General features: G+C 46.2%; 1 protein-coding gene across 4 annotated transcripts in view; it reads left to right on the forward strand.

Moving 5' to 3' along the window:
* CIT (citron rho-interacting serine/threonine kinase) overlaps positions 1-12,196 on the forward strand; it is a 158,899-nt gene that overhangs the window by 142,542 nt on the left and 4,161 nt on the right. For all 4 annotated transcript variants that reach the window (XM_028116391.2, XM_028116394.2, XM_028116393.2 and 1 more), the window contains 7 exons: positions 739-878; positions 4,436-4,528; positions 6,133-6,241; positions 6,353-6,481; positions 7,041-7,121; positions 9,002-9,080; positions 9,214-9,393. In XM_028116391.2, coding sequence (XP_027972192.2) covers positions 739-878; positions 4,436-4,528; positions 6,133-6,241; positions 6,353-6,481; positions 7,041-7,121; positions 9,002-9,080; positions 9,214-9,393 — 811 coding nt within the window. The remainder of the gene's footprint in view (positions 1-738; positions 879-4,435; positions 4,529-6,132; positions 6,242-6,352; positions 6,482-7,040; positions 7,122-9,001; positions 9,081-9,213; positions 9,394-12,196) is intronic.

Genomic DNA, 12,196 nt, shown 5'->3' on the forward strand with positions numbered 1-12,196 from the left:
CATCCCCACCAGAGCGGCACCTTGGACGTCACTGATGAACCCACAGTGACACATCGTCGCCCCAGGTCCACGGTTTCCATTAGGGTTCACTCTTGGTGGTGTCCCTTCCATGGGTTTAGACAAACGTGTCAGGGCACAGATCCGCCGTCGGAGTATCACACGGGATAGTGTCACGTGGCACGGTTTTTTGAATTCAAGAAACTTAACCCTTGCTGTACTGCAGTTGTCTGATACGCTGCCCGGAGTCAGATTTTACCCGCAGCCCCAATAATGTCCTTTCTGGTATTTTTCGCCCTGATTTGTGATCCCGCGCCAGGTCGTGCGTTACGTTTAGTGGTGTCCTTGCAGTTCCTTGCAATCTGGCACGGGGCTTTGTCCTCCACGCCACGGGCACATTAGAATAGTCCAAGCCTGTGGTTTTATGACATGTCCCCTCGGTGCTCCTAACCCATCCTTCTTCCCGCTTTGGTGGGAGCATGTTTAAAAGTCCAGTTCATGCTCTCGGATTTTACGTCTGCAGAGGATTTTTTTTTTTTCCATCCCAGCATCTTGACCTAGAAGCCAGGTGTTTTTCACTGTAGTTCTAAAACTTGGACCGGAGCCGGGTAGACAGGACTCTGTGGAAAACTGTTCATCTGCGCGGCCCCGCCTGGCTCCTCGTGAGGAGAAGTAGAACTGCCTTCCCGCGTCCCTGCTTCCCTGCCTCACACTGACCCGAGGCTCTTCCTTCCCCCTCAGGAGAAGAGCGGGCTCTGTGCCTTGTTGACGTGAAGAAAGTGAAGCAGTCCCTCGCGCAAGCTCACCTTCCCGCCCAGCCCGACATCTCCCCCAATGTTTTCGAAGCCGTGAAGGGCTGCCACTTGTTTGCCGCTGGCAAGGTAAGGCTCTCCTCAGGGCCTCGGCGGGCCGAGTGTTCTGGAAATCAGCTCTGCCCCCCTTTCTACGGGGCTCATTGATTTGACCTTGAAAACTAACTGTCCTCTCATTGGGTTAGATTTCTATTGCTTCCTTTAGGCACACGAAACAATTTGTGTAGCCATGAAATTTGCACACGCTTTGAGTCCAAAGGAAATGTCAGAGAGAAAAATGAGGATAAAATTAACAAAACTAAAAGAATGATCCATAGTTTAAAAAAAAGTGTGTGGGGGTGCCTGGGTGGCTCAGTCAGTTGGGCGTCTGCCTTGGGCTCAGGTCATGATCCCAGGGTCCTGGGATCGAGCCCCATGCTGGGCTCCCTGCTCCACGGGGAGTCTGCTTCTCCCTCTGCCCCTCCCCCTTGCTTGTGATCTCTCTCTCTCGGATAAACAAATAAAAAAATAAAATTAAATAAATTTAAAAAGTGTGTGTGGGTGTACATGTGAGTGTGTGCATGCGTGCGTGTGTGTGTGTATGTATGTATGATGGAGTCCTTTTTATTTTCATTTTTTTTTTTTAAAAAGGCTCCACACCCAGCATGGAGCCCAGCATGGGGCTTGAACTCACGACCTCTGAGACCAAGACCTACGCTGAGATCAAGAGTGGGCTGCTCAACTGACTGAGCCACCCAGGCCCCCCTAGTCTTTTTTTTTTTTTAATCTAACCTGGAACCCCATGTCCGAACTAAATGACAAAATGTTTTATTACTAAAAACTTGCAAATTCTGATTTATGACGTTTACATAGCATAAAGTCAGTTCCTGATAAGTCAAGTTAATTCTTTGGTAGCTAATAGCATGTTGATTTTGGCACATAAATACATTTGCTTGCCTGCTTCTTTAAGGAAATTTTTTTTATCAAAAAAATTAAGAATATTTGTGGGTGCATACACATGAACATATATAACTAATAAAATCTGAATCAAGCATTTGTAGACCCCTGAGGCTACTGGAGTTCTCCCGTTGTAAACCACTGCCTTTCCCTTCTCAGAAGACTGCTCACTGGGTATTTGGCATTTGGTCACTCAGTCAACGTTTACCTAGCACATCCTATGTACTTGACCGAGCCTTCAGAGGGGTCTGTGCTGAGGGATGGAGGACCAACAGGGGAGGGGTGCAGTGGGCCATAGGAACCTTCTGGGGGGCGGGGCTTGACCTTGGCCGTGGCCACTGTTCTTTTTTTTTCCCTTTAAATTTTTTATTGTTATGTTAATCACCATATATTACATCATTAGTTTGTGATGTAGTGTTCCATGATTCATTGTTTGTGCATAACACCCAGTGCTCCACGCAGAACGTGCCCTCTTTAATACCCATCACCAGGCTAACCCATCCCCCCACCCCCCTCCCCTCTAGAACCCTCAGTTTGTTTTTCAGAGTCCATCGTCTCTCATGGTTCGTCTCCCCCTCCGATTTACTCCCCTTCATTCTTCCCCTCCTGCTATCTTCTTCTTCTTCTTCTTGTTTTTCTTAACATATGTTGCATTATTTGTTTCAGAAGTACAGATCTGTGATTCAACAGTCTTGCACAATTCACAGCGCTCACCATAGCACATACCCTTCCAATGTCTATCACCCAGCCACCCCATCCCTCCCACCCCCCACCACTCCAGCAACCCTCAGTTTGTTTCCTGAGATTAAGAATCCCTCATATCAGTGAGGTCATATGATACATGTCTTTCTCTGATTGACTTATTTCACTCAGCATAACACCCTGCAGCTCCATCCACGTCGTTGCCCGTGGCCACTGTTCTTGAGGACTTTGGTTTCTGAAACCCTCTGGCCATGGGGCTGGTGGGATTCTTGTCTTAGTCACGTATACAATGGTTGGGATTAACTGGCAGCAGTAAAAAGAGGATAGACTATGAAGGAAAAGGGTGGCTGGCCTAGAATTTGCGAAGATTTCTCAGAAGAGGTGGATCTCGAGGGACTGATAAAGGACGTTGCTGGAAGGACCCAGGATTTCCCAACAGGGACCCAGCAAGGAACGCTGTACCTTTTCAGTTTTATTAATTCTTCTTTTTATTTTTTTATTTTTATTTTTATTTTTTTTTAAGATTTTATTTATTTATTAGAGAATGAGAGAGAGCATGAGAGGGAAGAGGGTCAGAGGGAGAAGCAGACTCCCTGCTGAGCAGGGAGCCCGATGTGGGACGCGATCCGGGGCCTCCAGGGTCATGACCTGAGCCGAAGGCAGTCGCTCAACCAACTGAGCCACCCAGGCGCCCTTAATTCTTCTTTTTAAAAAGAACATTTTTTTCCTCTCCTTTTTTCTGCTTTTTGTTCTTTGTTGTATATTCTCTTGTAGCTGTTGCATTTTTCTTTATCCCTAATATTACTTGTGCTGGGTCTCTCATTCATCTTAATTTCATCAGCATTATACCGATTTTACTAATCTTTATAAAGGAGCAGCTTCGGGCTGTACTGATTCTTGCTATGAGAGCATTACCTTTATTGTTGAGTTTTGCTTTTTCCTTAATCTTTGTTTTTCCTGCCTTCAGTTTTCTCTGGCTTTCTTCCGTTTTTCTCTTTCTAATCTCTTGTTTAGTTAATGAATTTTCAGGTCTTTTTTTTTTTTAAGATATTTTTTAAGGCCATACATTTTCCCTCTAACTACAATTTTAGTCACATCCTGTAAATTTTTATCATTTCACGTATTTTAAAATTTAAAATTTCTTATGATTTCTTCTGTGAATGATGAGTTACCTAGAAATGGGCATTTTACAGTGTTGGAACTACTAAAAAAATAGGTACATTATAAAATTATAACATCTAATAATATAAACATTCCAAACTCACTACCCACCCCAAGAGCTAGAACATTACTAACAGTTTCCATTTTCCTGTGTATTCCTTCCCTCTCACCTCCCATCTCATTCCACCCCTCCCCCTGCAACTGCTGACCTTCGTGTCAGTACGGATTTGAGAAGCTTCTTTTCGCCCTTGGTGAAATGACAAGGACCTGATATGGGAAGGCGAAGTAAGAGTGATTTAGCTGTTCCAGAAAAAGAGAACAGCACGTACACAGATCTTAGCTAAGAACTTTTCTCTTTGAACCACGGTCTCCAAATTCTTGAGGTAATTTCTACTGCCTCCCTCTCCCTCAGGGTAAGATCGTCAAAAGACCCTGTCTCCAGCAGAAGGTGCACACACACCAAATGTGTGTCGTGTTGGGTGATTTCCAGGGGCCTTTGCCAGGTCTTTGTTAAATCAGTGGTTCTTATCCAAGGGCAGTTCTATCTCCTAGGGAACACTGGGCAGTGTCCGGAGACATTTTTGGCCTTCACAACTGGGGGTTGTGCCATTGGCATCTAGAGGGTAGAGCCCAGGGTTGCTGCTAAACTTGCTGCTACAATGCACAGAACAGCCTCTCGCCACAGAGAATTTTCTGGTCTGGTGTCAGCACTGAAGTGGAGAAACTCTGCTCTGAATTGGTGTTACGTTCCTAGTTTTGCTGTGGAGCCAGCATACACACCAGTGACCCTCTCTTTCTTTCTCTCTGTTTCCCTGATTGCTTTTCAGATTGAGAACGGGCTCTGCATCTGTGCAGCCATGCCCAGCAAAGTTGTCATTCTCCGCTACAACGAAAACCTCAGCAAGTACTGCATTCGGAAAGTAAGTCCCGGGCCTCGCATGTCCTGCTGTTCCCCCCCTTAGTGTGGAAAGTGTGCTGTCTCAGGGACCAGTGTGTGCCCGGTCCCTTCAGCCTGGGTGACCTCCAGAGAGAGAGAGACAGACAGACAGACAAGCAGATTACACCCTTCCTTACTGGAGAAAGCTCCAGAGCCCTGAGTAGCTGCAGTTTTCCTTCTCACTTTCTTTCTCCTGCCTGTGAGCTGCCTCTCCAGCCAGCCCAGTGAATTCAGCTCTTTGTTAAGGGGAAAGGAAGCAGGCTGATGGAAGAGACACTTTTAAATTAGCATAAAAAAGGAAGGAGATCTCTCTGAGAAGCTAGCGGTCCCTGGCGACACTTAACAGAATCTTTGTCGGATCCTAGACGGTTCCATTAATAACTTTTGGAAAAGCCAGTGCTGTGTTCTTAGGTGTAACTAGGGAGCTGATTCTCTGTGGAGCAGAGTGGTGGTGATGGTGACTGCAGTGTGGACAAGGTGCACATTAGATCATTCGCCTCCCTTCCAGAGGCTGGCCTTTGTCCCTAGATTAGGAAAAGTTCACCTGTTGTAAGCCTAATTTATTTCAGGTGCCTTCCCGATTAGTCTCAAGTGAAATGCGGGGTGAATATATAAGGGTCATTATGTGTTAGGGAAACAGTTTCATCCTGGGTGGGCTGTTCGCTTGTTTTATTTTATTGAGCACCTACTGGTACCAAAGACCCAGCTGACTATTTTACAAACACTTTTCACAACAGTCCTGAAATGCACGGGTGGTTAGCCCCAATTTTCAGGTGGGATTCAATGGGATTTCATTGAGGCCATTGAGCTGAGATCCTGTTACAAAGTTGAGACCAAAACTCTGAAGTTTGATTTTTCCCTGCTTTCCCTGTGTCATGCTCCCTAACTGTTCCTCGTACTTACCAGGTGCTCAGTAAATATGCGGTGGTGATAGTGCAGATTAGATTTTGAACTGTTAGCTTTAGGAAAAGCCTCAGAAATCATTGCTTCTTTATAATTCTTGGCCACCATTTTGAATAAGCATGCCTAGGTTTTTGAAAATATTAGGATGGGCCTGAAAACAAGTGGAAGTAATTAGAAAGCTGATCACTAATAGGAGGACCCAGAGATTTGCCATGGGGGAGGGGAAGGGAAGAGATGACAACAACGGTGATGAGAATAATTATATAGGTAATAGAGGTTCGTGTTAGAAACTTAGCTCACAAAAAGAAGGAAGCTAAAACCACTCCCTCTAACCAACCCTGTGTTTTCCAGTCTTTTTCCTCAGATAAGAATGTGTTATTTTTAAAGATCTGTCTTTGACTGCAACCTTGCCATTGAAATGGTGTTTCTGACTCTTTTTGGGGCTGCCATTTGATATTCTTGGTCTGGGTTGCAAAGAACGCAGAGGTAGCAAAGGAATTATTAGTCTTCATGGGGGACGTGAAAGGATTGAGTGTGTGTGCTTTGTGTGGCCGAGAACGTGAACAAGTCCAGAGGCGACCGTCTCCAAGGCTCGGTGAGATGCCTGAGGGGGAAACGGAATAGCAGTGGAAATGCGGCTGCCCTGTGTTCGCTCACATCGTTTTCTTCTATCCTCTGTCTCAGGAGATAGAGACCTCAGAGCCCTGCAGCTGCATCCACTTCACCAATTACAGTATCCTCATCGGAACCAATAAATTCTACGAAATTGACATGAAGCAGTACACGCTTGAGGGTAGGGTCCCAGTCCGGCCGCACTCCCCCCGCCCCCCAGCCGATCTCTGCTCTGGCCTCACCGCCACTTCTGGCTCCTCCCTGACGCCCCGCTTCCCACCTGCCTTTACAGAATTCCTGGATAAGAATGACCATTCCTTGGCGCCTGCTGTGTTTGCCTCCTCTTCCAACAGTTTCCCTGTCTCGATCGTGCAGGTGAACGGCGCAGGGCAGCGGGAGGAATACCTGCTCTGCTTCCACGGTGAGTCGGGGCTCCCTGCCGGCCGCGGTCCTGAGGGCTTGCGGGCGCCCGCGAGCCCCAGACCGCCACCAGGGCTCTCGCCCCGTCCGGCACCATCATATTCTGTCCTGAGAGCAGCCACTTCTTTCCTTCTCCGCCCCTTGCTTCTCTCTCTCCGTTTCCTTTCTCTCTGTTCTGTTCCTTCTTTCTTGCGTTTTCTTTTGATGTTTCTCTTCATTCTTTTTTATTCCTCCTTTCCCTTCCCCTCCCCCATGGCAAATCTCTGGCTCCTCCTGTCTCTCCCTCCCTGTGTCTGGGTCTCTGTTTCTTCCCTTTCCCTTCCTCCATGTCTCCCGTCTCTTCCTCCTCCTTTTGCTCCTTCTTTCCTGTCTCCCCCACTTTCCTTTAACACATCTCCCAGAGATGTGGCTCAGCAAAGGTCCTCAGGTCTTAACGACCCAGGTAAATATGGCTGGTGGTCCCCTGGGCTCAATCCCTTGTTCTTCTGGCAAAGTGTGTGGTGTCATTGATTCTGTTGCCTCTGACTGTGCCAACGCTCCCCGGCTCCAACTCCTTGCAGAATTTGGGGTGTTCGTGGATTCTTACGGAAGACGTAGCCGCACAGACGATCTCAAGTGGAGTCGCTTACCTTTGGCCTTTGGTAAGTGAAGCAAGGTCTGGAGGGCTCTATTCTGCCAGCAGCTGGAGTCCTAGGAAAGAATTGCAGGTGGAATCCTTTTTGGTTTATGCGCTGTGCCTGTGGATCACGTTAGACACCAAGTGCCGTAGGTCGTAGTCCCCTGAAGTGTTCAGGGCAAAGATTCTGATGCTTGATGAAGAACTGCATATGCCAGATCCACCAGCCTTGTGAAATATTTGTTAGGTTCTCATGAAGAAAGGAGAGCATTCCCTGTGAATTTATTTAAATCATTTCAAAGGCTGCAGAGTACTCCATGGCATAGCTGAACACCTGTCAATTTAGCCAGTTCTAATTAGGCAGAGCACGTAGGTCATGCTCATTCTTGAACATCTTGCACTAATCTCTGCACACTTGTCAAGTAGTATCTGCTGCTCACAAGCCCTAAAAGTGGAGCTGCTGGGTCACACATAAACACCCATATACATGAACACACACACGTACAAATATGTACACACATATTGGTGTAAATGTTCTGAAACACTGTTATGGCTAAAATACCCGTCAAGGCTATTTGGTTTCTCTTTTGCTGCATATGGACAAGACAACAACTTATTATTGCCCAAGATGCTGAGGCTTGACTGGACAGTTCTGCTTCATGTGATACCAGTGGGGGCACTGGGATAACTAGAAAGTCCAAAATGGCCTCACAAAATGGCGGCCAATTGGTATAATTGGTGGGAACTCAGCCGGGGCTCGGGGCTGGAGGCTGGAGGCTGGAGACCTCAGTTCCTCTCCACGTGGGCTTCTTCCAGGAGTGCGAAAGTAGAAGCTGGCTGGCCTTTGTTGCTTCCACCACATTCTACTGATTAAAGCAGCCACGGGGTCAGCCTAGATTCAAGGCAAGGAGGCTCCACCAGGGCCCTGAGTACCGGGAGGCATGACTCATTGTCCAAAACCAAAGTCTTGGTTTACCACAAGGGATAACAGTGATAATTTCCTTTTCCTTTTAAGACAGAAAAGGCTCCCATCGTATCCTAGAGTTTCACTGATGCTATGACATAGATATACAGTATTAAGATTAGAAATATTTAATTATCCTTAAACTCAGTCTTTAATTTTTTTTTGAAAATGTACAGAATTAAACAGTTTAAAAAGGTATACAATGAAAAGTTCCCATATAACCTCTCTCCCCAATTCTCCACCCCCACTCCCCCAAGATGGGGGGGGGAAACTCCTGTTTCTTATCCTTTCAGTGCTTTGTGCAAATACAGATGCGTAAGAAAATATATTCTTTTTTTTTTAAGATTTTATTTATTTATTTGACAGAGAGACACAGCGAGAGAGGGAACACAAGCAGGGGGAGTGGGAGAGGGAGAAGCAGGCTTCCCGCTGAGCAGGGAGCCCGATGTGGGGCTCGATCCCAGGACCCCGGGATCGTGACCTGAGTGGAAGGCAGACGCTTAATGACTGAGCCACCCAGGCGCCTCGAAAATATATTCTTATCCTCCCCCCCCCCACACTTTTTTTTTTAATCAGTGTGGTGCCACACTTTACACATTATTCTGAATCTTAATTTGCACACCAAGTAAAACACACCTCAGGGTTTTTTATGCATCCGTACATAGCTTCATGCATTTTTATAGCTGTGCAGAATCCCACAGTTGAACCATAATATATTTACCTGACCCCCTATAACGTACCCTTGATTTGGTTCCCATCTTCTGCTCTGACAACATGGCAGTGTGTAAACTTGAACATGCCTCATTATGTTGGCACATGGATGTATGTGTAGGCTAAATTATTTTAGGTGGGATTGCTGGCTCCAAGGTGGCACTGCAGCCTGGTTTTGATTTCCTCTTTTAACCCTTGCTCCATGCTCTTCTTCTGTGGTGGCCATGCAGCCTACAGAGAACCCTATCTGTTTGTGACCCACTTCAACTCACTCGAAGTCATTGAGATCCAGGCACGCTCCTCTCTGGGGTAAGCATTGTCCTTTCAGGCTTTGAAAAGTTCAGCTGTTGGGGTCGGGGGTCGGGGCCAAGTGTCTGTTTCTTCCCATCCCGCCTAGCAATGGAGGTAACCTGAATGTAAACTCTTACCTGGAACTCCTCAGGACTCCTGCCCGAGCGTATTTGGAAATCCCGAACCCACGCTACTTGGGCCCTGCAATTTCCTCAGGAGCGATTTACCTGGCGTCCTCATACCAGGATAAATTACGGGTCATTTGCTGCAAAGGAAACCTCGTGAAGGAGTCTGGCACTGACCACCACCGGGGCCCCGCCACCTCCCGCAGGTACCATACTTCCCCTCTTCTTCATTATAGGATGCAGAGTGCTTTTCTGTAAGGTAGAAGGAAATTTTGCTAAGCTGGTCGAAGGTTTCCCCAATCTTCAAGCTCAAACCACCCCTTTCTTTGAGATACAGCATGAAAGTGACTCCATCCTTGTCAAGTATCGGGAGAATTTTTAAATGCCCCCTTGGAAAAGGTGGAAGGAAATGTCTGGTCTTTCTCTGTTGGGTATTCTCAGTGGCACTAGAATGGATCACGAATTATGCATTCGTTGCTTTAGCAGATACTCTGCCTTGCTAGTTGGGCTTGCTATGGGAGGTATAGCGCCGCATAAACCAGATGCAGTCCCTCCCTCGTAGAGCCCAGTGGGCGAGAGACATGAGCAATCAGGCAATTACAGCACAGCCTAGGAGGATGGGGCTCAAACTGGGGTAGTTTAAGACACCTTGAGAACCCAGAGGAGGGTTCCCAGCCTGGACAATGGGGGCCAAGGAAGATTTCGCAGAAGAAATAAGGCCTTCTGTATGGGCCATGCTTTCCTCTTTCTTTGCATGTCTTCTAATTTTTTGTTGGGAGACTGAACATTTCAAATAATATAATGTGGCAACTCTGGAAATCAGACCCCCACTCAGACCCCCCCCCCCCCCCCCCCCGCCTCCCCTGAGTTTGTTGTTGCAGTTTATTGAGTGACTCTCTGGGACTAAATCTGTAAAGTCTGTATTCTTTGTTTTGTGTGGCCATTCAGGTTTCTGCTTGGTTAAGTTAGTCATCTGCTAATGATTGGGCAGAGATTTCCTTCGATGCATTGAACCAGGAAGTCTCCCACCCTTTGCTGAGGGGTTGTGTGTGTGTGTGTGTGTGTGTGTGTGTGTGTGTGTGTGTGTGTGTTGGGCATACCTTCAATGCTCAAAGTCAGCCAGAGTTGAGAGACTGAGGCCTTCTCAGATTTTTCCTGGGCATTTGCAGAGCCTTGCCCGTGTGCGTGGCCTTCTAGATTCCTACAAATATGTGGGACCATTTCAGAATGCCCTGTAGACATCTTATTCCGAGATTGCCTTCTGAGTGTTTTGGCCAGCCTCTTCCCCAACTGGTATCACTGCCTCAGGTATTTGCCAGGTTAAACACTTGCTGCTGATTGTTTTTGATAAACATCTGGGAATAGGGCTTTTCTCATGAGCAAACCCTGTGTCAGGTCAGCTAAAGAGCCCGGAAAATGGTAGCCAGAGGAGTAGCCAGACAGGTCGGATGGGGACTGTTTGCTGGGCTGGGGCTTCAATCCTGATCTCCCTCCAGTGCTGCTGTGGTTACCTGGCTGTTGGTTTCAAAACTACTGCAGATCTGGGGAGAAAAGGGTGGGAAAAGGTCACATTAACATGTCACAAAGCTTGTTGTTCTTACGGAGATTCAGCTATTTTTTACATAAATGCTCTTGCTCTTTGAGTTGTTGCAAGTCTTTGGTTAATTTCCAGAGTTCTGAAAAGTTGATTTAGACAGTTGTTGCCAGTGTTCTGGTTGCTTTTATGGAGGAACGGGTTTTCAGCAGTCCTTACTGTACCGTTCTGGAAGCGTTCCTCCCCTTTCTAATACAGGTGATAGCACACTGTGCACCTTCTTCTGTACCTTAATGTATCTTGGAGTTTGCTCCATGTCAGTATCAGAAGTATTTCTTCATTGTTTTTTATGCCTACATGGCATTTATGCCTTCGTGTGACCTTAATTTATTTAACTGCTCCTTTATCTGGAGGTTTCGGTGGTTCACAGACTGTTGCTGTAATAAATTAAATGACTTTGTGCTTATGTCATTTTGCATGCTTAGGAATCCATCTGTAGGATAAATCCCTAGGAAAAAAAATTGTTGGGTGACATCAGATGTCCATTTGTAATTTTGATGTTGCTGAGTATTCCTCCCTGAAGGCTATATCTATTTGTAATCCTATCAGCAGTGCGTGGGAAGTGGGACTGACCTTGCCTTGACATAGAAGTCTTTCAGCCAGATCCAGGTTGATGGATAGGTTTGAGATGTGTAACTTTAAGTTCTTGGTCTACAAAGTAGTTCTGAGATTATTTAACCCAGGGAAATATTTAACTGACCTAGGATTTAAATTTTCTGCCCTGCTGTGTCTACCCTGTAAAGAGTTATGCGGATCCCCTACCATGTGCTAGACAAGGTATCTGGGGCTGGGGATACACTGATGAAGACATGTTTCTATTCTCAAGGGACTCTCAATTTGGTGAAGGAACTACCTCTAATATTTAAAAAGTGCTTAGGTCTTGGAAAAGAACATCATAAATCTAACATTTTGAGACTACGTCCTAATGAATAGTCTTTCTTCTGTTGAAATACAAGAGGTTAGTCTAAATGTTTGGTCAGTGTAATTTTAATCCCAGGCACTTGCTAGAAAACCAGAAGTGGTAAATAACCAGCAGTTCCTAACTCTTTTGGCCTGACCCTGCCTCAAGAGTAACTGCTCAAAGGACTCTCCTGAAAATGTCCAGATTTTAAGTCATGCCAAGAACAAATCAAAGTACTATAGATTTTTTTTCTCTACTGCCTTACTAATTAGATGGCAGGCACCTTCCTTTTGAGACTATATAGCATCTCTGTAAGAAGTTGCTTATTCTCTGGTTGAAAGGAGTTCCAGTTCCTGTGAAGGAGAGGCAGAGACAATGCTGTTGCTTTCCTGCGGTGGCCAGGCATGTCTGGAAAATCGCAGTTAGTCTCTGCTTGTCTCTTGGCTTATAAAATGGTCTTTTTTATGCAGGCTGCTTTGGCAGGTCAGAATGTAGAAGGCCAGTTTGGTTGAGT

Source organism: Eumetopias jubatus, unplaced genomic scaffold, assembly GCF_037043125.1.
Source record: "Eumetopias jubatus isolate StellerSeaLion01/CBP00866 unplaced genomic scaffold, mEumJub1_p1.0 scaffold_16, whole genome shotgun sequence".
Taxonomy (NCBI): domain Eukaryota; kingdom Metazoa; phylum Chordata; class Mammalia; order Carnivora; family Otariidae; genus Eumetopias; species Eumetopias jubatus.